This window comes from Panulirus ornatus, chromosome 1 (genome assembly GCF_036320965.1).
Source record: "Panulirus ornatus isolate Po-2019 chromosome 1, ASM3632096v1, whole genome shotgun sequence".
In the NCBI taxonomy this organism is placed as follows: Eukaryota; Metazoa; Arthropoda; class Malacostraca; order Decapoda; family Palinuridae; genus Panulirus; species Panulirus ornatus.
The window spans coordinates 65009342-65034943 of NC_092224.1; the positions used below are offsets into that span (position 1 = coordinate 65009342).

At 47.3% G+C, this 25602-nt stretch overlaps 1 protein-coding gene across 6 annotated transcripts in view; it reads right to left on the reverse strand.

The window, feature by feature from the left end:
• The window catches only part of LOC139749220 (uncharacterized), a 489778-nt gene that overhangs the window by 331725 nt on the left and 132451 nt on the right, over positions 1-25602 (reverse strand). Inside the window, exon 1 of one of the 6 annotated variants that reach the window (XM_071662941.1) lies at positions 9515-9997. The exons of 3 other annotated variants lie outside the window; for them this stretch is intronic. In XM_071662941.1, coding sequence (XP_071519042.1) covers positions 9515-9545 — 31 coding nt within the window. In that variant the 5' untranslated portion in view covers positions 9546-9997. Of the gene's footprint in view, positions 1-2354; positions 3272-9514; positions 9998-25602 lie in introns of those variants that run through there. 2 more of the 6 variants (XM_071662931.1, XM_071662976.1) reach the window with 2 other exon arrangements.

Below are 25602 nucleotides of genomic sequence, written 5' to 3' on the forward strand. Positions count from 1 at the left end.
ATGAAAGCAAGGGAAGTGAGTGAGGAATGGGAGGTATTTAGGGAAGCATTTGCGAGAGATGCATGTGGCATGTGGGAGGTGGGCATATTACAAAGGGTACTGAGTGGTGGGATGAAGAAGTTATGTTGTTAGTGAAAGAGAAAAAGATAGGCATTTGGGCGTTACAAGGAAGGAGTGCAAATAATTGGGAGATGTATAAAAGAAAGCGGCAGGAGGTCAAGAGGGTGTTCTAAGGGTTGAAAACAAGGGATAAATGAGAGCTGGGGTGAGCGAATATCATTTAACTTTAGATCATAATATGTTTTGGAAGGAAGTTAAATAAGGTGAGAAAAACAAGAGAACAAATAGAAACATCGGTGACGAGGGTAGAAAGGGAAGTGGTAACAGGTCGTGATGAAGTGGGGATGAGATAGAGTGAGTATTTTGAAAGACAGCTAAATGTGTTTAATGTAAGGGGGCAGATGTAAGGTGCTTGGGTCGGGGTGCTATGGGAAGTGGGAAAGTCAGATATAATGGTTTGGTGAAGAGAGAAGAGGTGGTGAAAGCCTTGCGCAAGATGAAATGTGGCAAGGCGGAGGAAGTGGATGGTACTGTAGTTGAATTCATAGAGAAATGGGAGTGACTGCGCTGCTGATTGGTTGCTAAAGATTTTCAATATATATATTGGATCATGGTGAGGTGCCTGAGGACTGGCGGAATGCACGTATAGTGCCACTGTATAAATGTAAGGGGGATAAGGGTGAATGTTCAAACTACAGAGGTGTAAGAGTGTTAAGTGTACCTGGTAAGTTGTATGGGAGGGTACTGATTGAGAGGGTGAAGCCATGTCCAGAGCATCAGATTGGGGAGGCGCAGTGTGATTTCAGAAGTGGCAGAGGATGTGTGGATCAAGTGTTTGCTTTGAATGTAGGGGGAAAAATGAGATGAAACGAATGTATTTGTATGTGGCTTAAAAGGATCTGGAGAAAGCGTATGATGAGTAGTTGGAGATGCCTTGTGGAAGATATGAGGAATATACATGTGGGAGGAATCTGATGTAAACAGTGAAAAGTTTTAGATTTTATCGGAGTGTAAGGCATGTGCACGAGTAAGAGGAAAGGAGAGTGAATGGTTCCAAGTGAAGGTTGGTCTGCGGCAGGAATGTGTGATGTCACCATGGCTTTTTAAATTGTTTATGGATGGGGTGGTTAGAGAGAGGTAAATACAAGTCTTGGAGAGAGGGGAAAGTATGAAATCTGTTGGGGTGAGAAGGCCAGAGAAGCGAGTCAGTTGTGGTTTCTTGATGATACAGCACTTAAGGAAGATTAAAGTGAGAAACTGCAGAAGTTGGTGACTGAGTCTGGAGGAATGCGTGAAAGGAGAAATTTGAAAGTAAACGTGAATAAGAGCAAGATTATTAGATAAGCTGGGTTGAGGGACAGGTTGGTTGGGGTGTAAGTCTGACTGGAGAAAAATTGAAGGAAGTGAAGTGTTTTAGATATCTGGGAGTGGACCCAGCAGCGGAAGTGAGTCGCAGGGTGGGGGAGGGGGCGAAGGTTCTGGGAACATTGAAGACTGTATGGAAAGAGATCGTTATGTGGGAGGGCAAAAATGGGTATGTTTAAAGGTACTGTAGTCCAAACAATATTATGTAGATGCGAGGCATTGGCTAGGGATAAGAGGAGGGTGGATGCGTTGGAAATGAAATGTATGAGTACAATACGTGGTGCGAGGTGGCTTGATCAAGTAATGAAAGGGTGGTTGAGAGAGCAGAAGAGGATGTATTGAAATGGTTTGGACATATGGAGAGAATGAGTGAGGAAAGGTTGATAAAGAGGATATATGTGTCAGAAATGGAAGGAACAAGGAGAACGGGGATGCCAAATTGGAGGCGGAAGTATTGAATGAAAAAGATATTAAGTGATAGGGATAGAGTGAACTGGAACGAAGTGATATACAGGATTGATATGCTGTCAGTGGGCTGGACTAGGGTATGTGGAGTGCCCAGGGTAAACCATGACAAGGTCTGTAGGGCCTGGCCGTGGATAGGGAGCTGTGGTTTCGGTGCATTACACATGACAGCTAGAGAATGGATGCGAGCGGATGTAGGATTTCTTCATCTGTTCCTGGTGCTAACCCCCTTAAGCGGTAAACGGCAATCAAGTTTGAAAACGATATATTGTTATTACTATTGCTCTTATCACCACTATTATCATTATTATTATTATCATTATCATTATTATTATTATTATCATTATTATTATTATTATCATCATCATATTCAATATTGTTATTATTATTATTGTTAGTACATACCCCTGGTAGCCAACATAACGACACCCCACACAAACCATGCGAGAGTTCGATCCACCTACACCAGAGATTCACAGACGATGTGAACTTCCATACGCCCCTCTGGTCACGAGGACACAGATGCTGACCATCATCTTTTGCCATACCACTCTACGTTAACCCCTCGTGCTTGAGGGGAGGTGCTACAGCAGCACGGGGCCTCCACGCGTTACCCTCGTGCTTGGGGTGAGGTGTTACAGCAGTACGGACCTCCACGCGTTACCCCCTCGCGCTTGAGGCGAGGTGTTACAGCAGTGCGGGCCTCCACGCGTTACCCTCGTGCTTGGGGTGAGGTGTTACAGCAGTACGGACCTCCACGCGTTACCCCCTCGCGCTTGAGGCGAGGTGTTACAGCAGTGCGGGCCTCCACGCGTTACCCCCATATGCTTACGGCGAGGGATTATAACACTCCAGGCCTCCACGCGTTACCTCCTTGTGGTTGTGGCTCAAGTATTCCGTTGTCCCGGGCCTCCGTTGGTATTTCACAGGTAAGGCAACATACAACACCGGATGTCTCTGCCTCCTGTGTGAGGATCCTCGGCTCAGTACCTGGTGTGGTCGGTGGGAGCATGGGTCTCTCTCTCTCTCTCTCGTTATTCCACTCTGGAGGTTCTTCTCGGCGGCGTTCGTTTCCCTCGGAGCGACGGCTCACTGCGAGGCCCCTAGCATAGCCTTCAGGCACACCGCGTTGTGCTACCCACAGCCAACTCCCCCGCAAGCTTCTCAACGATCCTTAAGATGAGGTTTTCACGCACTCCATCATCGAGACTTCCGCAGTGATACACAATCGTTACAGTGACGGTCCTCTCCAGTCCCGGTACACTGCACAAGACGGGCCACAGGTACACTGGCGACGGTGCGTCCGCCAGACTCGAGAGCGACGCCGATACAAGTGGATGTGCAGGAGACGGGAGGTCGCTGTTGCCTCCAGAACTGAAATGCAGCTGGTCTGGGACGCGTCCAAGTCAAGGCCAAGGTCTCGGCAACCGGAGGAGGGGGGGGGGGGGGTGATCTGTTCCCCCCCCAACACCCCACTCAATCTCCCCCACCCCACATACCCCCCTCCAGCTCTCCCAGGGAATACCAGGCTTTCCCCCACCCGACGCCCCCTGGGCAAAAAGGGAAAGAACCCGCAGAAACCAGTCACAATGCACGTGGTCTCCATAAGACTACTGGGAAAACCAGTTACAATACCACGATGGAAACCCGTCTGCCTCCCTGAACAGCCATCCACGAGAGAGAGAGAGAGAGAGAGAGAGAGAGAGAGAGAGAGAGAGAGAGAGAGAGAGAGAGAGAGAGAGAGAGAGAGACCATCAGCGCCGCCGCTGCATCTCTATGCAGACTATACCATGAACGAAGTCCGTCAGAATCCGCGAGGGCCACTTAGTGAACCAGCTACTACCTGAGGAGATAAGACACCTACCTGTCCGTCAGGGCCACCATGAAAATCCACGAGAGAGAGAGAGAGAGAGAGAGAGAGAGAGAGAGAGAGAGAGAGAGAGAGAGAGAGAGAGAGAGAGAGAGAGAGAGGGGGGGGGGGGGGGGAGGACTTGTCATGCACCCTGACCGCCCAGCAACACCCTCTCAAAGCCGCCCCTCCTCCACACCACCGTTCAACGTATGTCGGGACACCTGGGTGCCTGGCTGGTGGGTGGGTTATCATCTGGGCTTTGGACCTATCGAGCGTCAGGGTCAATGGAGGCATATCAACAGCCAACAGTCGAGAGCGAGAAAAAACACACCCAAAAAAAAAAAGACGGATGCCTTCATCAGGGGTTCAAGACCATACACTATGTACGTATGTATCGGCCCTTGAACACCGAGTCGATGTCACTTCGATGAGATCCCGATGGTCTACCGACGAACTGGGATGTCGTCTGTCTGCAATGACTTACTCCCTGCCGCATTACGAGTCACCATGAAGTAAACCTGAGAGGCGTCTTGGCAGTCAGGGCATGGTAAGGGAAGCAGCAGTGACATTATGTCCTGTCCTTGAGGGACACTGATACAGTCATACGCTGTTCATGGCACGTCCTCAAGCCGGCCTGGCGAGCGACGGGCGGGCCTGAGCAGAGAGGACATGAGAAGCCCACAGGATGAGTCTCTCTCTCTCTCTCTCTCTCTCTCTCTCTCTCTCTCTCTCTCTCTCTCTCTCTCTCTCTCTCTCTCTCTCCTTCCTCGTCATGATGAAGCATCACTAAAGTATACGAACTAGGGACCTGGTAGAGGGCCGTATGCCATCATCAGCCAGGCATGACACTCTTTGCCATTCAACACCTGCGTTGATTCCACTCAACACCCCCTAGTGTTTCCCCTCACGTCCAGACACTCGACAACACCCTCCAGTGTTTCTCCTCGGTCATTCAACAACTCTATAGTGTTTCTCCTACCTTGCGACTCACCTCCTTAAGTGAATCTAAAGTCTCGCTCAACACTTCTTGTGTTTCTTAGAACCCATCCCCCCCTAACGTAATCTCCCGCTCAACACTTGTGGTGTTTCTGATTTACCACTGACCGTCTCTAGTTATTCTAATCTCCTTCATCACGTCCTGTGATTCCAATATCTCGGTAAACACCTCTGGAGATTCTAATCCCTCGCTCAACACCTTATAGCGTCTCAACCATTGCCTTTCGAGACATTCAACTAATGAACACCCTTCTGTGTTTCCATTCTATGACTATACACACCTCTAGTGTGTGTGATTACTAATTGTGTGTTGAAAGAGAGAGAGAGAGAGAGAGAGAGAGAGAGAGAGAGAGAGAGAGAGAGAGAGAGAGAGAGAGAGTTGTACGCCCGTACTGCGGTTCCGTCACTCAACTTTGCATATACATACCATATCTTCACTCCTAGCCTACGCCAGGTACCCATTTTCATCGACCAAGACCCCTAGGGATGCTTGGCAGTGTACCACTCCCAGATGAGAAGCTAAGGCGACACCTCAGTTTAACCTTCCTAACTACATCCTTCTGCCGGTAGCAGTGGCTATCCTAGTCAAACATCCCCAAACGTATATGCATTCTTTTACTTATTTTTCTGGAAGATGAATGTGGTAAACACGACGCGTCTCAAGCCTCGGGAACAAGGGCCAATGTGTTCGTCTCAGAAGTGTTTAGTTTATATTTTCGTGATGGTTAAAACCTGACCACGACTGCCTCACTGGGCCTGGCTATGAACTAAGAAACAAATTTGAAGCTCAATTAATCATCCAATCAAACACCTGCAGTGTTTGTTCTCTTGTTTGACGTATGACAAAGATTCTGTCATAATGATCCTTGTCTAATGACAGCCATTAAATACGAGATGCATATCAATATCTAAAAGGGTCATGTATACAGTGAGTGTATGTATATACATGATCTATGAACTATAAAGATACGTACCAATATGTAAAAGAGTCGTCTATACAGTGTGTATGTATACATGGTCTACGAACTATAAAGATATATACCAATTTGCAAAAGAGGCATGCATACATTAAGTGTATATATACATGGTCTATGAACTACATCACCTGAGAGTGACTCATGTCCAAGCTTAATTACCCTGGTGATTATATTCTCACTTGACCCCTAATGGCCTCAGAGACCTTGACAGTCGGAAAGACGAACAGGTTAACCTAATCAAACAGGGACACGGAGTCCACTGCTGTTTACCTGGTGCATCCAGTGGAAAGTCCCACTCACAGGTTTCCTTCCACGTCTGGACCCTCACGCATGTAAACGAACCAGTGGCACATACTAGGCAGAGAAACAGAAACCAAACCATGCAATAAAGTATAATAAACAAAATTATATATATATCTTTATCTTATTTATTTATTATACTTTGTCGCTGTCTTCCGCGACAGACATTCACTGAGAACCAATCACTTTCCTCTCTTCCTACTTGTACACATGCCTTACACCCTCGATAAAAACTTTACACTGCTTCTAGCAACTTGCCTCCCACACCATATATTCTTAATACCTTCCACAGAGCATCTCTATCAACTCTATCATATGCCTTCTCCAGATCCATAAATGCAACATACAAATCCATTTGCTTTTCTAAGTATTTCTCACATATATTCTTCAAAGCAAACACCTGATCCACACATCCTCTACCACTTCTGAAATAACACTGCTCTTCCCCAGTCTGATGCTCTGTACATGCTTTCACCCTCTCAATCAATACCCTCCCATATAATTTCCCAGGAACACTCAACAAACTTATACCTCTGTAATTTGAGCACTCACCTTTATCCCCTTTGCCTTTGTACAATGGCACTATACATGCATTCCGCCAATTCTCAGGCACCTCACCATGAGTCATAAATACATTTAATATCCTTACCAACCAGTCAACAACACAGTCATCCCCTTTTTAAATAAATTCCACTGCAATACCATCCTAACCGGCTGCCTTGCCGGCTTTCATCTTCCGCAAAGCTTTTACTACCTCTTCTCTGTTTACCAAATCATTTTCCCTAACCCTCTCACCTCGCACACCACCTCGACCAAAACACCCTATATCTGCCACTCTGTCATCTAGCACATTCAACAGACCTTCAAAATACTCACTCCATCTCCTCCTCACATCACCACCACTTGTTATTACCTCTCTATTAGCCCCCTTCACCGATGTTCCCATTTGTTCCCTTGTCTTACGCACTTTATTTCCCTCCCTCCAAAACATCTTTTTATTCTCCCTAAAATATAATGATACTCTCTCACCCCAACTCTCATTTGCCCTCTTTTTCACCTCTTGCACCTTTCTCTTGACCTTCTACCTCTTTCTTTTATACATCTCCCACTCATTTGCGCTATTTCCCTGCAAAACTCGTCCATATGTCTCTCTCTTCTCTTTCACTAATAATCTTACTTCTTCATTCCACCACTTACTATCCTTTCTAATCTGCACACCTCCCACGCTTCTCATGCCACAAGCATCTTTTGCGCAAGCCATCACTACTTCCCTAAATACATCCCATTCCTCCCCCACTCCCCTTACACCCTTTGTTCTCACCTTTTTCCATTCTGCACTCAGTCTCTCCTGGTACTTCCTCACACAAGTCTCCTTCCCAAGCTCACTTACTCTCACCACTCTCTTCATCCTAACATTCTCTCTTCTGAAAACCTCTACAAATCTTCACCTTCGCCTCCACAAGATAATGATCAGACATCCCTCCAGTTACAGCTCTCTGCACATTAACATCCAAAAGTCTCTCTTTCGAGCGCCTATCAATTAACACGTAATCCAATAACGCTCTCTGGCCATCTCTCCTACTCACACACACACACACACACACACACACACACACATATATATATATATATATATATATATATATATATATATATATATATATATATATATATATATATATTATAAACACTACGGGTCGGCTTCGTACCCTGGGCAGGGCGTCCGGCTGCCTCGGCCACACAGAGGTTCAAAGACACACACACACACACACACACACACACACACACACACACACACACACACTAGACTTGAAGTGTTTTACGTGTGTCCCCAGCCTCATCTGTGTAGGGGTAGCATGGACTTCAATCTCACGCGGCTCCGATGGTGTGACAATTTCTCATAGTTCTTTTTATATACATATGTACATTGATTGGGTCACCATCTCCTTCCCTGGATATCGTCACACTCATCCAAAAGTAACTTGATGGAGGTGTGTGTGTGTGTGTGTGTGTGTGTGTGTGTGTGTGTGTGTGTGTGTGTGTGCGTGCGCGCGCGCGATAGGAGGGGGGAGTTGATATGGTAAACTGTCATGCTCAACATTCCACGTGTTCTGGATGACCCTATGCTCCACAGAGCATCCCTGGCCACAGCACATCCTCCATGTGGTCTTGTCCTATATGCCTATGCCTCTATAGTTGCCATCCCTCCCCTCCCCCTCCCCCTTCCCTCATGTGTACTGCTTCCCTTGGCTGCAAGTGTAGTGACGTTCATGTCCACTCCCCCCCCACCCCGTCGTGTACCACCCCCGGGGTCATCCATGCATTCCAAGGTCATCCCAGACATTAAGAGAAGCCAGGTCGGCAGATAATTCCTTTTTCGTGATACACTGTGGCTATATTATGTTTTCCTGAGGTAATATGGTTGTCTCAACACCATCTACAAATAGCCTTGGTCAACACGACCCACGATAATGTCTACCTTGAGAATGCAAAGCACTTCCTGGCCACCTCTAGTGTAGGAGTGTCAAACGCCTTCTGCCACTCCAGCTGGCCATCCCTTTTATCCACACGTCTCATTCTTTTGAGCAAGTCTTTAATTTCAAGTCCCTCATCCATAAACCCACGCTGCCCGTCACTTGTGTAGCGGCTGGGGAGGTAATCGTCTACTTGTGTTCTCTCTCACTAGGCCGACCAGTGTCTTATATAGACACTGTTCAGTCGCGTTCATGGCCTGCAGTTCACCAGTGTACTTCCCCTCATCCCCTTCCTGAACAAGAAACAGTCATATTTACTCTCTTGCACGAGCTTAGTATTCCCCCTCATCCTCCTCCTCCTCCTCCTCCTCTCGTCAGTATTCAGGAAGTGTTAGCTGGCTTCTCTCAAGTGTTTCTTGGACACTCCCTCAGTGAACCAGGAGATGCTGCTACCAGCTCCATGCACGGAATATTGATGATCATCATCATGCTGCCTGGTCACCCTTAGCATGCAGCACTGCACACCCATCTTTCCTATTCTGCCACTTCCAGTCATCAGGGACGAAGCGTACCGATCATTTTCCACTGTTGCACGACCCCAAACCGACTAAGCAAATCTTAAAAGCGAATTCACATAGTAATCAACATACATACAAACCTACGTTCATCATTGCATACATTAACAGACAAACCTCGTCCTCTTGGATGCCAGTGTCAGCACAGGTTTATCATGGCTTCATCTCAGTCGACACAGCAGTCATAGACTGAGGCCGGAGAAATATGCCACACAGTCAGTCATTCCGCTGTTATGGCCACTGGGAGAACATTCCCATACAGTTATTTTTTTTTTTACTCAACTTTTCCCACGCGTGGCGAGGTAAGCAACTGCCAACACTTTCTGAAATCACATCGACCAGTTCCTTCTTCCAGACGTGGCAGCCAGTCAAGTCTGTCCTGCCACTCAACCGAAGGAGCCAGTCAACTAACGAGTGAAGACATCCATCCAATCATCGTAAGACACTTACTGTAGTGAGTTATGCGTTGCAGCCAAGTCATAGCGACGGGTGGTCGTGTCACAACACTGCAAATGCGTGGGATCGTCTCACTCACATCACACCACCACACACATAGTCCAACTCCACCACCCAAAAAAATATTACGATCTCGCTCACCTTTTCAGGCAAAATGTGTCTTATCGTTTGCAATCAATTTTAATTCACGTAAAAAAATATATTTACATTTCCTTTTATTTTATGGTCAAATACATTTTGCCTTCACTAAAACTCTGAGTGTACTAAGCGAAGTATATATTTTTTTCCCTTTTTCTTTCAATCAATGAGTATACTAGAGAACGCACGTTGAGACACTGGTCGACTTATACACCCTCACGTACGAGTAGCAAAGACAAGAAATAAAAGGGTGGACGTAAACAGTGGACCATGCGGGACCCCTGCCGTGCCCTCCGTGCCTGCATGTATGCGTCGCCTCTCTATCACGGCCCTGTACCTACCACTGACCAGCCCTCGGCAGCCCGGCCCAGGCTCTGCCCTCGATACACCGTGCGATCTTAAACTTTCCGAAGATATGCTGATATACAACCTACTAATGATGCACGCGTTCGAAACGAATGGCCGACCAGCCACACAAAACTCGAACATGGGACGTGATATATACGTGTCTTGATGCACAGGACGCAACGGAATGGAAACGTATTCTATATATAAAAAAGAATTAAAAAACACCCGATGCGTCATTTCCGTCCGCAGTCTTTTTAAACGGGACTAGAGTTTTTCAACGGGGGAAGCGGAAGCCGAAGGCAGTTCAAGCGACCGGGACTGTGTTATCGGTGCGCGTGAGCAGCGGCGCTTCGCCTGAAACACCAACTGGACCATCAGCGGCTGCCAGCCGAGTTAACAGGATCTACTCGAGGATGTTGGCCTGATACCAGTCCTCCTCCTCCTCCTCCTCCTCCTCCGCACCACACACCCTCTCCTCCTCCTCCACCACGGCTCCGCAGTAAGACAACATACGTTCACAAAACAACAGAAAATCAGCGTTTTTTTCTTCTTTTTTCTTTTTCCCCTAAATCTAAATACTCCTTCCCACCATCCGTTTTCCGATGACGTCGACGTGGATCACCGACTATCATCTCTCCTGGCCTGGCACGTCCGGTTACCCCATGTCAACTATGTCGGCCAACCCATCTTGATAATGTCACTCCAAGAGAGCACACACACACACACACACACACACACACACACACACACACACACACACACACACACACACTGATCGTGCCGTCGTACCGACCGACGTGTGATAGTGTATCAGCTGCTCCAAATGTCGAGAGCAGTGTGGACACCGGCAACGAAGGGATGGGTGTATTTCTTCATCCAGCGACCCCGACACGGCACGGGTGACACCAGGACGACCACAGGTGTCTGTGGTCCTCACTGCTGACGGTTGTATGAAGTGGGAGAGGCACATGAAGGACGAGGATCCCACAGCCCAGCCGTTCGAGGGGAGGAGGAGGAAAGGTAACGGCCAAGCCTCGTGTGGCCGGTCTCCACACAGAAGCTGTGGGAAGCAGCAGCCAAGCGCGAGCCACGGGCCCAAACCTTTTGTGGTTAGGGGGACCCATGCAGACACCTCAAGAGAACAGGGGCCCTAAATAATACCTACAGGAGAGAGAGAGAGAGAGAGAGAGAGAGAGAGAGAGAGAGAGAGAGAGAGAGAGAGAGAGAGAGAGAGCAGCATCAGCAACATCACGACGTACGGAAAAGGGAAAGGCTGAAGCGAGGTGACGCCACTACGAGAATTGATGAAATGAAAGACTTTTGAATCCATCCACTCCAAGTTAACAGACGGGGTGGGTGGAGGATGAGCCGCGCTCAGATGTGTGAGCAGCAGTCCATCATACCTGTGAGAGAACCTAACCTCTGTAGATATGAAATACCTGCTCACGAGAAACACAGTAACCACCACGGCAGCCATACAACACACTCCCAGCCTCTGGGAAGCAGGTTCTGTAATGTTGATGATGTGTGGGGTTCCCAGGACACAGCGGAGGACGTAGTTATGTCCAGCAGGTTAATGGTGTTACGCGGTGGAATGGCGGTGTTTTGAAAACGAAGGGAGGGAAACAAACACTTCTTGACATTGAGACTAACTAAGAAAACTGCAGTTGACCGCTATTATATTTTACAAGGTTACTGATTTCCCCATTCCGAAATGGTACACAGGTTCGAAGAGAGAGAGAGAGAGAGAGAGAGAGAGAGAGAGAGAGAGAGAGAGAGAGAGAGAGAGAGAGAGAGAGAGAGAGCGTGCCTGGAAGACACTGCGCCAGGAGAATACTGAGGGATGGCATAGGTTGGGTGGAAGGAGATGAAGGGGGAGAATCACAAGCTTGATCATACAAAGCTGAGCTGGAGGAAAACAAGGAACCAAGAAGAATGACGGATGGTATTGGAGATACTTTTGGTTTGAGGACCAGAAAGATCTGTCGGTAGAACTAGTCAACACAACTTCTTGCCCCTCCACACAACTGCTCTACAAAGATTTCAGGCACAAAAGAGACCAGAGTAGGTCTATTAGGAACCATCAAAGTGTTTCATGATCCGGTGCGTACCGTCTCTGATGCGACACACGTCATAGCAAAGAGCGATCACACAACGACTGAGGAGAGGAAAATATAGATGGGATGTACGTCTCCATCCTGGCCAAGATAACCTCCGCTATGCATTCAGCACAGCACGAGGCATCCCGACCAGGCATGCTGTACCCATCCTGCGCAGGGATGACGTTCGAACCCTCCTGAAGTGCCAAAGTAGGCATTTCCAGGGCGGCGGAGGCGGAGAAGGAGGCGGAGGATTGAGGACGGGGCGTGCCGGCTTGAGAATCAAAAATCTGATCTTGTCATTACGAACGATGGGTCGGGATGGGATCCAGTGCTCCACAGTGATCAGTGCGAAAGAGGGTCGGAGGATAACGGCAGAGGCAACAGTGCAACTACACAGACTGCAGACCTAAAGAAAAAAAAAAAACCCTTACCGCCAACGTACAGACGCGCAGCTACCAAAGCTCTCCTGACGCAGTCATGGCAGACAATGGGTTGTTGGAGCCACGATACCTTGCCCAAGACGTGCTATGATGAACAGCTCACACTATCAGTACGACTGTATGACCCTTGAGCACCACAGCACGACCATTATAGGGTCGGGTCAAAGGTCAGGTCATCGTACGGAAGGGTTGGACCATGGTCACACCGCTGTTCCTCAAACACATTCAACAAAAATTCAACACGATTTTACAAAGGTGACCAGCTGGGCCTTTTTGGGGAGATGTTATACAAATGGACACCAGTGCGGATGGCCATTACCCCCACAACCCCTGAAAATGGCCCGAGCATCGATAAGACGGGTCATGTTGTCGGGTCATCACCAAACCTAAGAGGGACCAGACGATTCAGCAAAGCCTGATATCAAAAGGTCAGAGACTAGGTCACACCCTGGTGGCATGACTCGCTTCCGCACCGTACCGGATCTATTACTACACAGTCATCGGTGGATCAAACCGCCCAGGACTCACGAACGTGCATACACGAAATCCATCATCATACGTAGGCGGGTTATCACACAGTAAGCCCTCCATGACACGAACGGGAATGTAAACAAGTGTGCTTCCTAATAAATTAGTCCACAAGTAATAACACGTATAATAATAATAATAATAATAATAATAATAATAATAATAATAATAATAATAATGAATAATAATAATAAATGATAATAATAATAACAATAAATAATAACAAAAATAGTAAATACAATTAGAATAATAATAAAATACTACTACTAATACTACTACTACTACTACTACTACTACTACTACTACTACTAATAATAATAATAATAATAATAATAATAATAACAATGATAACAATAATGGTAACAATAATAATAATAATAATGATAATAATAATAATAATAATAATAATAATAATAATAATAATACCCACCCATGAGGCAAGATATACTTCGTAAAACCTGGGTATCATCATCATCATCATATTGCTGTGTAAGAGCCGTGTTCTCCCCCGCCAACCCGGGCCAGACGTGGTGGCCTGGCCCATCTACATCACTGAGGTTAACAAGCCCGCCACGAAGCCATCCTCCCTCCCTCATCCTGTGATAAGAGTTACAAAGAGCGAATGTGATAAGCAATGAGTGAGAGCGAGTGGGAGATTGTGTGGCGCGATCGGGTGAAGTTAGAGAGTCGTGTGGATTACTCTCCCAGGCGAACTCCAATGACCACAGGAAGTGACATGACTGACTGACACGACCACACCATCTGGCCTCACGTCGCGTCGTGCGGGAAGGGTGATCACTCAATAGCCAAAGGTGATTAATTTATCAACCGTTCACTACTAACTTCTTGTGTTAATCCAGAGATTAATGAAGTGATAAACTGTGTGAATTCTGCTACATTCAGGGACAAATTCAGGTTTGGGTACTGTAATTCAACATGTTAGGGTGCTGTCATTCAGCACACTTGAATATTAAAATTCAGGTCTGGGTATCATAATTAAAAAGGTTTGGGCTCTATAATCCAGAAGGTTTGGGCACTATAATTCAGAAGGTTTGGGCACCATAATTCAGAAGGTTTGGGTTCTATAATTCAGAAGGTTTGGGCACTATCATTCAGAAGGTTTGGGCTCTATAATCCAGAAGGTTTGGGCACCATAATTCAAAGGTTTGGGCACCATAATTCAAAGGTTTGGGCACCATAATTCAGAAGGTTTGGGCTCTATATTCCAGAAGGTTTGGGCACTATAATTCAGAAGGTTTGGGTTCTATAATTCAGAAGGTTTGGGCACTATAATTCAGAAGGTTTGGGCACTATAATTCAGTAGATTTGGGTAATATAATTCAGGTTTAGGTAATATAATTCAGAAGGTCTGGGCATCATAATTCAAAGGTTTGGGCACTATAATTCATGCGTTGGCACCAAAATTCAGAAGGTATTGGCACTATAATTCAGAAGGTATTGGTACTATAATTCAGAGGGTATTGGCACTATAATTCAGAAGGTATTGGAACTATAATTCAGAAAGTTTGGAAACTCTAAATACAGAAAATCTAAGCACTATAATTCGGTTCTTTTTGTACGTTGAAGGCTCCCGTCACGAACAAAAGTCCACCTCAAGGCGGGACCTTAATTGGAATCTTGAGAGAATAATGAAACGGAAAACAGAACAGACAAGAGAAATCATTAACACATTCTGGAGGAAGTGAAAAACCCTGCCTACTGAAATGTGCCAAGTCGTAGTTATTGGGAAAGACACTAGAAGGTAGAGAGTTCCAAAGCTTCGACGCGTAAGGAAAGAAGTTATCAAAATGGCCCACCCTTGAGCTGCCGATGGCCACACAGTAATCATGTGTTGACGAAGCAGCTTGCCGAGTATCATGTGGTCTCGCTAGTAGCGGGAGCACACAGGCAGCCAGCTCTCAGGAGTAAAATCCAAAGTAATACCTATAGAAGAGTGAGTGATTGTGGCTGAGTAAAGAGGCAAGAGGGTCAAGATCCAGAGCAAGAACCAACCCAGACGTGAGAGCAGTATTCAGTACTCCATACGAGCACAAATCAGTCCTTTGTATAAATGGAGCAACTGTTCAAAAGGAAAGAACATCGACATCTAAACAGGCAACCGGGTTTCCTAGAGGCAGACACGGCAATTTCCGTTCTGAGTGGTTACCTAGAAACAGTGGATACTAGAATCATCCTAAGTATGTTCACTGAGTCAAGAGATGGAATTACTGAGCCGTCGAAGGAGAGACTGAGAGTTGTGAGGAGTTTCCGATAGAGAGATGAGCAGAAACTGAGTCTTGGAGGCATTAAGCTTAACTAGATTTCGCCTACCACACTGAGATATCCTGTTCCAGTCTAAGTTTACTGAAGCTGTGACAAGACGAGATGCAGACTGAGCAAGACAAGAAGGAGCAAAATTGAAGGATGTGCAGTGTTGAGACGTCAGCGTAAGAGTGCATTGGATTATTTGTGGAAGAGAGGAAATCGTTAAAAAAAGAAAAGGAGAAAAAGTGAAGGGGACAGGAAATATCCTTGAAGGACACCGCTGTTGATGAGGAAATGGGAGAAGCTGATCCATCCACAACCACAGAGACAGATCGGCAGGAGAGGAAGCTAGATATGAAGGCGCAAAGTGAGGGAGGGAAGTCAAAAGAGGGGAGCTTAAGAGATGAGACCCTAATGCCACACCCTGTCAAAAGCTTTGGATATGTCAAGGGCAACTACACGTGACTCCCCAAAATCTTTCAGGAAAGGATATCACCAGCGGATCTCGCTTTACGGAAGCCACACTGGTAATCAGAGAGAAGACGAATTTTCGAGGTTTCTAAAGACATGGAAGTTGAGGAGGGATTCAAAGGCTTTGAAAATGGTAGATGTCAAAGTAACAGGACGATAGTTAGAGGGGTCAGAACGGTCACTCTTCTTAGGGATGGGATGTATCAGTTCATGCTTCCAAGGGGAAGGAAGAGTCTTAGGTTTTAAACCGAAACGGAACAGACGAGCAAGCACAGGTGCAAGTTCAGAGGCACACTCTTTTAGTACACGGGAATGAATGTCATCAGGACCATGAGCCTTGCTTGTGGCAAGAGAAAGAAGCTCTTTTCGACAGTCCGAGAAGAGATTGCGGGGAGGAGCATAGGATTAGTCAGAGGAGCATCAGAGCGTGAAATACTATAAAAGTCATCCACGGTGAACTTAGAAGAAAAATGGGAAACCAAAGAAAGTTGCTCTGTCTACAGCAAAGAAGGTTAAGTTATGGTACCGTAAGAAAGGAAAAGTGAAGAAAAGGTAGGACGACAGAAGTTAAGTTTGAGATGCCCTTAGCTATAGACCAGAGGCACCTGCTAGTGGATGACGACGAGCGGATATCGCACTTCTCATTAATAAAGGAACGCTTTACCTCACGGGTGACGTGCTTGCAGAGGTTACGGGCAGTGATAAAGGCAGAATGTGAGCCAAAGGATGGAGAGTTTTTCCAAGCCCCAATCTCCCTGATCCCTTGCCTGAATGGCCTCAGAACAAGATCGGTTAAACATGTTATCAGATGAAGAGGTTGTCTCTTACGAAGAGATAATAAATGTTTCCATTCTGGCAACAATAACCTCCGCTAAGCGTTCTGGCGGAGGCAGAAGCATCACCACATAAGAGACAGTAATTTACCCAAAGAAAGTCAGAAAAGAAGTTACCTAAGTTATTCCAGTCAGCTATGTTGTGGTGCCAGCATTGACGCTCAGAAGGGGCTGCTGGAGGTGGAGGTGCTGTTAGAATAGATACATTTATGAGACTGGGACCAGATGAACCTACTGGAGGCGAGGTTGTGTACTTACAGCGGGATGGACTAGAGGTGAAAGACGTATCCTGAATATGAGGAGAATAGTCACAGCGGTCAGGAATATGGGTAGGGTGGAAGATAATTTGCTGTGAATCACTGAGAATGGAGAACGCAAGGGTTCCAATTCCTCCACATTCCGTAAGAGAGGAATTGGAAGGGAGGAGAGTGTAAGATGGTTCCGGCCACCACTTTAACGTTCCTCAGTCAGGACGGTAGTACCACCCTGCTCTCAACAACTTACTACCTAATGGGTTGTTGCTCCAAGGGCAAGGGACGGGGGTATTACTTGAGCCAGCTGGGGTATTAGGAGGGGTCAATACACTACCACCTGAGCCCTCCTTCAAGCTGGCAGTAGAGTCACACAGGGTGAATATATAGATTAAGTAACAGTAATATATGTTCATATATATTTTCATCTTTATTATACTTTGTCGCTGTCTCCCGCATTAGCGAGGTAACGCAAGGAAACAAACGAAAGAATGGCGCAACCCAACCACATACACATGTATATACATACACGCCCACATACGTACATACCTATACATTTCAACGTATACATATATATACATACACAGACATATACAAATATAAACATATACATATTCATACTTGCTGCCCTCATCCATTCCCGTCGCCATCCCGTCACAGATGAAAAGGCACCCCCCTCCCTCCGCACGCGCGAGAGGTAGCGCTAGGAAAAGACAACAAAGGCCGCATTCACTCACACTCAGTCTCTAGCTGTCATATGTAATGCATCGAAACCACAGCTCCCTTTCCACATCCAGGCCCCACAAAACTTTCCATGGTTTACCCCAGACGCTTCACATGCCCTGGTTCAATCCAATGATAGCACGTCGACCCCGATATACAATATCGTTCAAATTCACTCTATTCCTTGCACGCCTTTCACTCTCCTGCATGTTCAGGCCCCGATCGCTCAAAATCTTTTTCACTCCATCCTTCCACCTCCAATTTGGGCTCCCACTTCTTGTTCCCTCCACCTGACACATATACCCTCTTTGTCAATCTTTCCTCACTCATTCTCTCCATGTGACGAAACCATTTCAATACACCCTTCTTCTGCTCTCTCAACCACACTTTATTACCACACTTCTCTCTTACACTTTCATTACTTAATCAAACCACCTCACACCACATATTGTCCTCAAACATCTCATTTCCAACACATCCACCCTCCTCCGCACAACCCTATCTTTAGCCCATGACTCAACAACATATATATATATATATATATATATATATATATATATATATATATATATATATATATATATATATCCTATGCCAGCTAACTGTAAGGGTCAAGGTTCAGTAGGTCAGCAGTACCGTCCTGGCAGGCTGGTCGAGCAGTAATCCCAGACCAGACAAGGTGAGCACCTCCTGTTGTACCAGTACAACTCCCACCTAACCTGTTGTGTACCGTAACCTCGTCACAGTCACTCATGCTTCAATGACTCGTTCTTAAAACAACGTCCTCTACTGCGTCAATATGTAAACAATTCTTTCCACAAACAAAAGGTTTTAAATTCGTCGTCCGGCAGGGTCTAGAGTGAGCGAGCCTCGCACTCGAATGAAAGCACTTGTTTCCCAGTGGCAACTGATCCTTTTTTTTTGACTATCCTCGTCCTCACGTGGAATACTGCCCCAGTGTCTGTCATGAGGACGCACCCCCAGTCCTTCCGTAACACATCCAGTAGTCTAGCCTTGAACTAAGTGCATTTCAGGGGCCTGACGACCAAGGCCACTCACCCGCCGCCTGGTTTTCCCGTCCTGATCTTCCTCACTCAGCCAATACTTTCTCAGTGACCTGCCATAAGGTTCGGTCCTTGTATATCGTCCTACACCTGCCTGCCTGAGACCCGCTGCTCTACACCATGGCCAAGCAGCCGTGATCACCACTCCAACGACAACCTAGACCGAGGAATAGCCTCCTCGTCCTTACCTCGTACTCGTCGCTCCTCCCCAGTCTACTTCGTACTCCTGAGTGTAACCTTCGACCTACTGTTCCATGTGATACTCAAGCGAAGGTCCGATCTTAGGCGCGGAGGTGACGGGTGCATCAGTGTGTATGTGCGGGTCCTGTTACGTTCACCTCTCGCTAGCTACCAACTCAAGACACTGTGAGCACAACTAGATGAAGCAATCACCAGATTCATTAATTCCTCGAGCACAACAACACGACCTTGGTTGATGATGATCCGGTCCTTGAGCCGACCCTGAACAGTCTTCAACGAGAGCAGCACCAACATTGGGCATGTGCTGTGCCTCAACACACATGCACCTACAAGCCACACGTTCCAGTAGTCTGCAATGCCGGCTGGCTCACCCGCAGGGAGTAACTCTCCTGTACTGTGTAACGAGGCTCTAGATCTACACGTTCTCACCGGAAAGGAAAACGCCCAAACACTGGAGTGCTGGAAATCAAATCAAGACATCTTTTCCCCTGTGCTTTATCAGAGCCAGTCTCTAGTAAACTGTCTAACAGTAACAATAGATGACCCACACACGTATGTACTCACATAGGAAAAATATAGCGGGAAAATGTTTAAAAGCAACTGAATTGGCCGCGATTTTGTAAGGGCAGAGACATCAAAAATCTTATGTCATTTTCAATTGAGGACAGTGGCCAGGAAATTCAATCCTTCTTGTTGACAGGCTCAAGGGCTGAGTGTGGAACAGGTGTTTACAAAGTTCACCTGGCAGATGCTGCGCTCTCCCGCCGCCACAGTGCTAGGAGTCACCTGGACAGTTCGAAGCTCTACCGAAATGCCAGCAGGAACATTGCTTCCGCTGTAGACATGATGAACGGGCGGCTCTTCAACGGAACTGTGTTATGGAACGGCAGAAATCGTCTTCACCAATGAGAGCTCACAGGCCACCGTCTTACCATCCATACAACGACCTTCTTTTTATTTCTACTGCTTCATGAGCTCGTTTTCCTGTAGCCAAACACCATTTGAAATGCCTTCAGTTGCTCATATCTTTCCTCCAGTCGCACAACGGCAGAATGAGCCACAATAGTATGAAATCAGATTCGAAACAGCGAGCCATTAACAGGTTCCTCGAAAGGGGTCAGAGGGGCGACCGCCTAGCGTAAACACCATAACACAGATAGCGACACCACACTACCAGGACTAACCTCCATTGACCGACCTCCGTCACCACAGTCACCTTTCAATGACGACGAGACAGAGCAACCAGAGGCCACGACATGAAAGATGCTTGTCTAAGAGGATGTAAAGAAGTTCTCCTATAGTATAAGAGCGAGGTGAATGAATGGAATAAACCTAATGAAAATATCATAACACATACTCCAAAAAGTTGCAAGATAGTACACATGGTTAATGAGATGGGGGCCCACTTGTGTACAACTCCAACCCCGTACAGTACAAGTAGATATTACAAACAGGTAAGTACACACACACGCAAACCACTTCGTGGTGTTGAGGGTGGTGTCGCTGACCATGATTTACGCAAGGGCCCGCCCGGGTTCGAATCACGTGAGCGACAGTCGGCCCTCAGCCAACCCAGCTGTTCAACCTTCCCTAAAGAATAGTCAATAAATGGATAGCTGGCTTAGGCTAGTATGTGTGTGTACATGTGTGTGTGTGTGTGTGTGTGTGTGTGTGTGTGTGTGTGTGTGTGTGTGTGTGTGTGTGTGTGTAAATGAGTAAATAACGGATTATTGGTTTCAGGCAAACATTCGAATGAAAAATACACAGTTGCGAGGCCATGATAATTACAAGTTTACTAATCATAAAAAAAAAAGCTTAAGATCAAGGTGGGCAGGATATTAACACGCTTTGGATGAGCACATGAGTGAGGCACATTCAGACAGTGAGGGTGGCAGGAGTGTTTACCAATCACTATGGTCTATAAGTCATGCACTCAAGTTGAAAACAGAGTGATGAACAGTTGCAGTAATGCAGCACTTGACGTACCACATAGCTTAACTACCAGGAAACCGAGCTGTTCACTTGCTCGGCCATGAACGTGTTCATGGATTGTTCACGGCGCTCCTCACAATGATCGTTATAGGGCTGCTCTTAAAAATCTGTCAGTACGAGCTCTGACTGGAATAAGTCGATTGTGTAGAGGCGTCTGCAGGGAAGGAGGTCCATGAGACGTGGGCGTGTTAGCAGTGACCTGCCAGTGTTGGACGGAGAAGGTGGATAGAGTCAGCAAAAGGAGGGGCCTCTCGGCAGGTGGTGTAAGAAGGTGGGCCCAGGATGATTCTGCACTCGCTCCTGTCTGCACTCTCTCTAGCTGGTCCCTCTGTGTGGCTGTTAGTGAGGAGGACCAGACCGAGGAGGCGTCAATGAGCTTAGGTAGAGTGAAGAGAGTATAACGATTCCTGTGCTCAATTGCTAGACCACGCAGTAAATGACTAGTGTCAGCCTGGCGTGGGCGAAATGTGGGCCAAGCCCTAACCCGTAACACCTCTAGAGCCCCAGGCACGGCAACAGTCAGGTGGACTGGACGTAGGTACGTGTTCGCGGCAGACTGGGTGCCACACCTCCCTCCCTGTGCCTTGATGCACTATGATGGTGGCAGGGAATACAGTCACTCAGGTTACAAATTTCAGGAGTCATCTGCCACGCCTCTGTGACTGCTATGACCTGGTTGTGAGATGACCTTCGTGGTGACGGCTAGTTTCTCCGTTTGGTTGGCCAGGGAAGTGACATTTGATAGCAGCAGGGACGGCAGTGCCTTGGAACTTCAAAATGTGTGTGTGTGTGTGTGTGCGTGTGTGTGTGTGTGTGTGTGTGTGTGTGTGTGTGTGTAGATATACAGTAAAGACACCCGTCCATGTGTATAAACAAGGTTAAGAGGCTAAGTAACACGAGTGTCAGAATCTCTCCCAGTAAACACACAGAAAATCAACAACGACGAATCGAAAACAATTCTTCGAAGCGACGGATTCAGCTTTTGCCCTGCATCATCGTGGATTGCATGGCATCGCAACGCACGCTTCTCCACCTGATAACTGATCGGTATACCCCCTTACCAGCGCACAACCTTCCCCGAGGGCATTACGGATTTCTGCCACACGGAAACCTGATACGTGGCTTCCGAAGAGAGCGATGATACGGTGAACTACAACACGCAGACTCGCCCGAGGCAGATGAAACGGACATCACCACTGTGAGGAGCTTCAGCCACTTCGAGCGAAGACAAGAAAAAAAGGGTCCCGGGTGTGCAAACGTGGGCGTCCAGCGAGGGGGAGGACCTTGGGTTCAGTTCACAAAATGCGAGCCTGAACATCCACTTTCAGACCAGTGTGGCTGTCGCAGCCTCGTCTCTCATGTTACTGATTTCTTAAGCCCTGTTGTGGCCACACACACACACACACACACACAGCCCCTCACTGCTGGACTGCTTGCTCAACTGGTGGAAGCTTCTCCGCTGGCTGGACTGCTCAATGGGTACGACTTGACATAAACTGATGAGGGACCTCGACCTCCCCAGTACCAATAGCCAGTGGCGTCTGGGCCTGCTGACCGACAGACACCTGGGGTACGAATGGAGAAAACAAATTTAATCCGAATGGCGCCGATGAATTTCGAAATGATCACTACGACTCGTGTTGTCTCACAAGGATTAGACAGCATGAACGTAAGGTAAATTTCCTAAAATCATGGTAGCCCCACTTTATGGTTACTTCCATCGACATGTGAAATCAATATAACATTTATTAAGGCAAAGGACAGAATATGTTGTCGTTAATTGATAATTCATCTCTTGCTGATTAATCTTCCACGACCGTGAGCTGATTTTTATTCCAGGCTCCTGATCGATCGAGGGCAAGAACTCTGTCCTTCTCAGGGGCAAAAAAAAAAAAAAAAAAAAAAAAAAAAAAATTAAAATCAGAACAGATCCAGTGTACGAGTCTTGGCCATAAGCATGTTACCCGCCCGCCGGCCAGGCCTCCCACTGGCCATCTGTGTGAACACATTCCCAACCAAACATATGTACAGACGCGACCACTTACGTGGGGAGAGGAGCCAGGGGAGAGGAGACACACGATGATCCGTCAGGCCTGCACAGGCAGCAGAGCAGGAGGAGGAGGCGTGCGTGAACTGGGTCACTCTCATCTGATCCCGATTCTGTTTCTTTGGCTTCGACGGCCGCCATATTGTCAGGATTTGCTCTCTCTCTCTCTCTCTCTCTCTCTCTCTCTCTGTGTGTGTGTGTGTGTGTGTGTGTCTCGGAACTTATTTAAAGCACCAGTTCTCCGTCCTTTCTGCCTCCTCCGTGTCTTGCCAGATCCTGTTGAATATGATCTCTGCCTGGATCGCTGTCTTCCAGTCCAGCATGGACAACATGCCGCTGGATTAAAGGAAAAAAAAAAAAAAAGAAGAAAACTGGTAATGAGAAGACACGGTGAAATTAAGACTCGCTGAAGTAGAGGCTAACAGGAAGGAAAACGGTTGCTCATAAGTCTAACTTATCTTTAACATAATTATTTTTTTCAACGCATGAAATGGAAGTCGCCGACATTCTAAATCAAACTCCCAGTCATCGTGGAAAGAGACGCCATGGTCGTGAGCCTACGCGCTTCTCAACAACATTTTAAGTCGCCTCTGCACCACCCGGGGACGCTCAGGAGCCGGTGTTCCCATGGTGGGTCCTCACCAAACCCTGGCTCAGCCCCGAGCACCAAGGGCCGGTCACTCCCTCCCGTCATTCCTGGGGTCTCCTACGCCTGGTGGGGCTTGGCGCCCGTCAAACACAGGTTGGCAGTTTGGGTAATCACAGTCCCTAACGGGCCATCTACACTTGAGGACAGCACTACGGAAGACCCCACACTGAGGACAGCACTACCTATGGAAGACCCCACACTGAGGACAGCACTACCTATGGAAGACCCTACACTAAGGACACCACTACCTATGGAAGACCCCCACTGAGAACAGCACTACCTATGGAAGACGCCCACACTGAGGACACCACTACCTACGGAAGACCCCACAGTGAGGACAGCACTACCTATGGAAGACCCCCACAATGAGGATAACACAGCTAAAAGCTTGACCTCAAGCATTACTAAGCTCAAGCATTTCATCATCGTGGTGACTGCCACATAAACATTACGAGGTTCTCAACAAAACAGAACCGGTTTATCCTTCCCGTTGACCCCGGATACAAGTTTGCTGTGTTTGATTGCACCAGCTGGCTGCTGGCAACACACCTGTTCTTCTTTCACGGCCTGACCTGTCCCAAGACGCCATACGGCCAGACCTGTCCCAAGACGCCATACCTGTCCCACGACGCTATACGGCCAGACCTGTCCCACGACGCTATACGGCCAGACCTGTCCCACGACGCTATACGGCCTGACCTGTCCCATGACGCCATACAGCCTGACCTGTCCTATGACGCTATACGACTGCCTGTCTCACGACGCTCTACGGCTGACCCGTCCCATGACGCTCTATGGCCCGACCTCTCCTGAGACGGCCTACAGATGACCTGTCGTATGACGCAGAGTCACCGTCTCGGCGGTGGTGGTGACGCGTTTCCTGCCGGCGGGCCGGAAGTGCCCCGCGTTATCACGGCCTACGTACAGACGCCGTCTGATCCACGACAGCACGAAGCCTCAAGAGGTCACGGTCACGTCCGTTCTCTGGGGGGGGGGGGGGGTGACCTGACACGCCACCAGCCGACGTGATGACAAATGACACTGGCTAAAAGACCGCCCGGTGCACGGCCGGGAGTTCGACCCGGGGAAAGGAAACGTCCTCGACCCCCCGTCGCTGACGGCGGAGGGAGGGTGAAGCGTGGGAGGAGGGGGAAGCGTCAGTGGATGCACCACCACCAGTCACATTCCTCCTCACGATCATCACATGGGAGGTCATGGAGCCACGGCCTGGACCACCTGAAGACGATATGGACGGCCACGTCCGTGGATGGGCCACCTTCACCACCTGGACACAGGCCGTAGTTCTTCCAACTGTACTGTCCTGTACTGCACTATACTGTATTATGCTGTAATGTACTGTATTATGCTGTACTGTACTGTATTACGCTAAGATACAGCCAGTAGCAGGAGAATCATGGAGTGGTATGAAGTGGTGGCAAGTTCGATGCACGATACTGTACCGCCTCCCGTCCGTCGGCCATGATACAACCCTGCAGAAGGCGACCCATCACCTGCAGTGCAACCCCAGGTAGGGCAAGTACGATAACAACTCTCTCTCTCTCTCTCTCTCTCTCTCTCTCTCTCTATATATATATATATATATATATATATATATATATATATATATATATATATATATATACATATATATATATATATATATATATATATATATATATATATATATATATATATATATATATATATATATGGGGATGTTAGGGAGGTGAATGCAAGAGTTTTGGAAAGAGGGGCAAGTATGCAGTGTGTTGTGGATGAGAGGGCTTGGGAAGTGAGTCAGTTGTTGTTCGCTGATGATACAGCGCTGGTGGCTGATTCACGCGAGAAACTGCAGAAGCTGGTGGCTGAGTTTGGTAAAGTGTGTGAAAGAAGAAAGCTGACAGTGAGTGTGAATAAGAGCAAGGTTATTAGGTACAGTACGGTTGAGGGACAAGTCAACTGGGAGGTAAGTTTGAATGGAGAAAAACTGGAGGAAGTGAAGTGTTTTAGATATCTGGGAGTGGATTTGG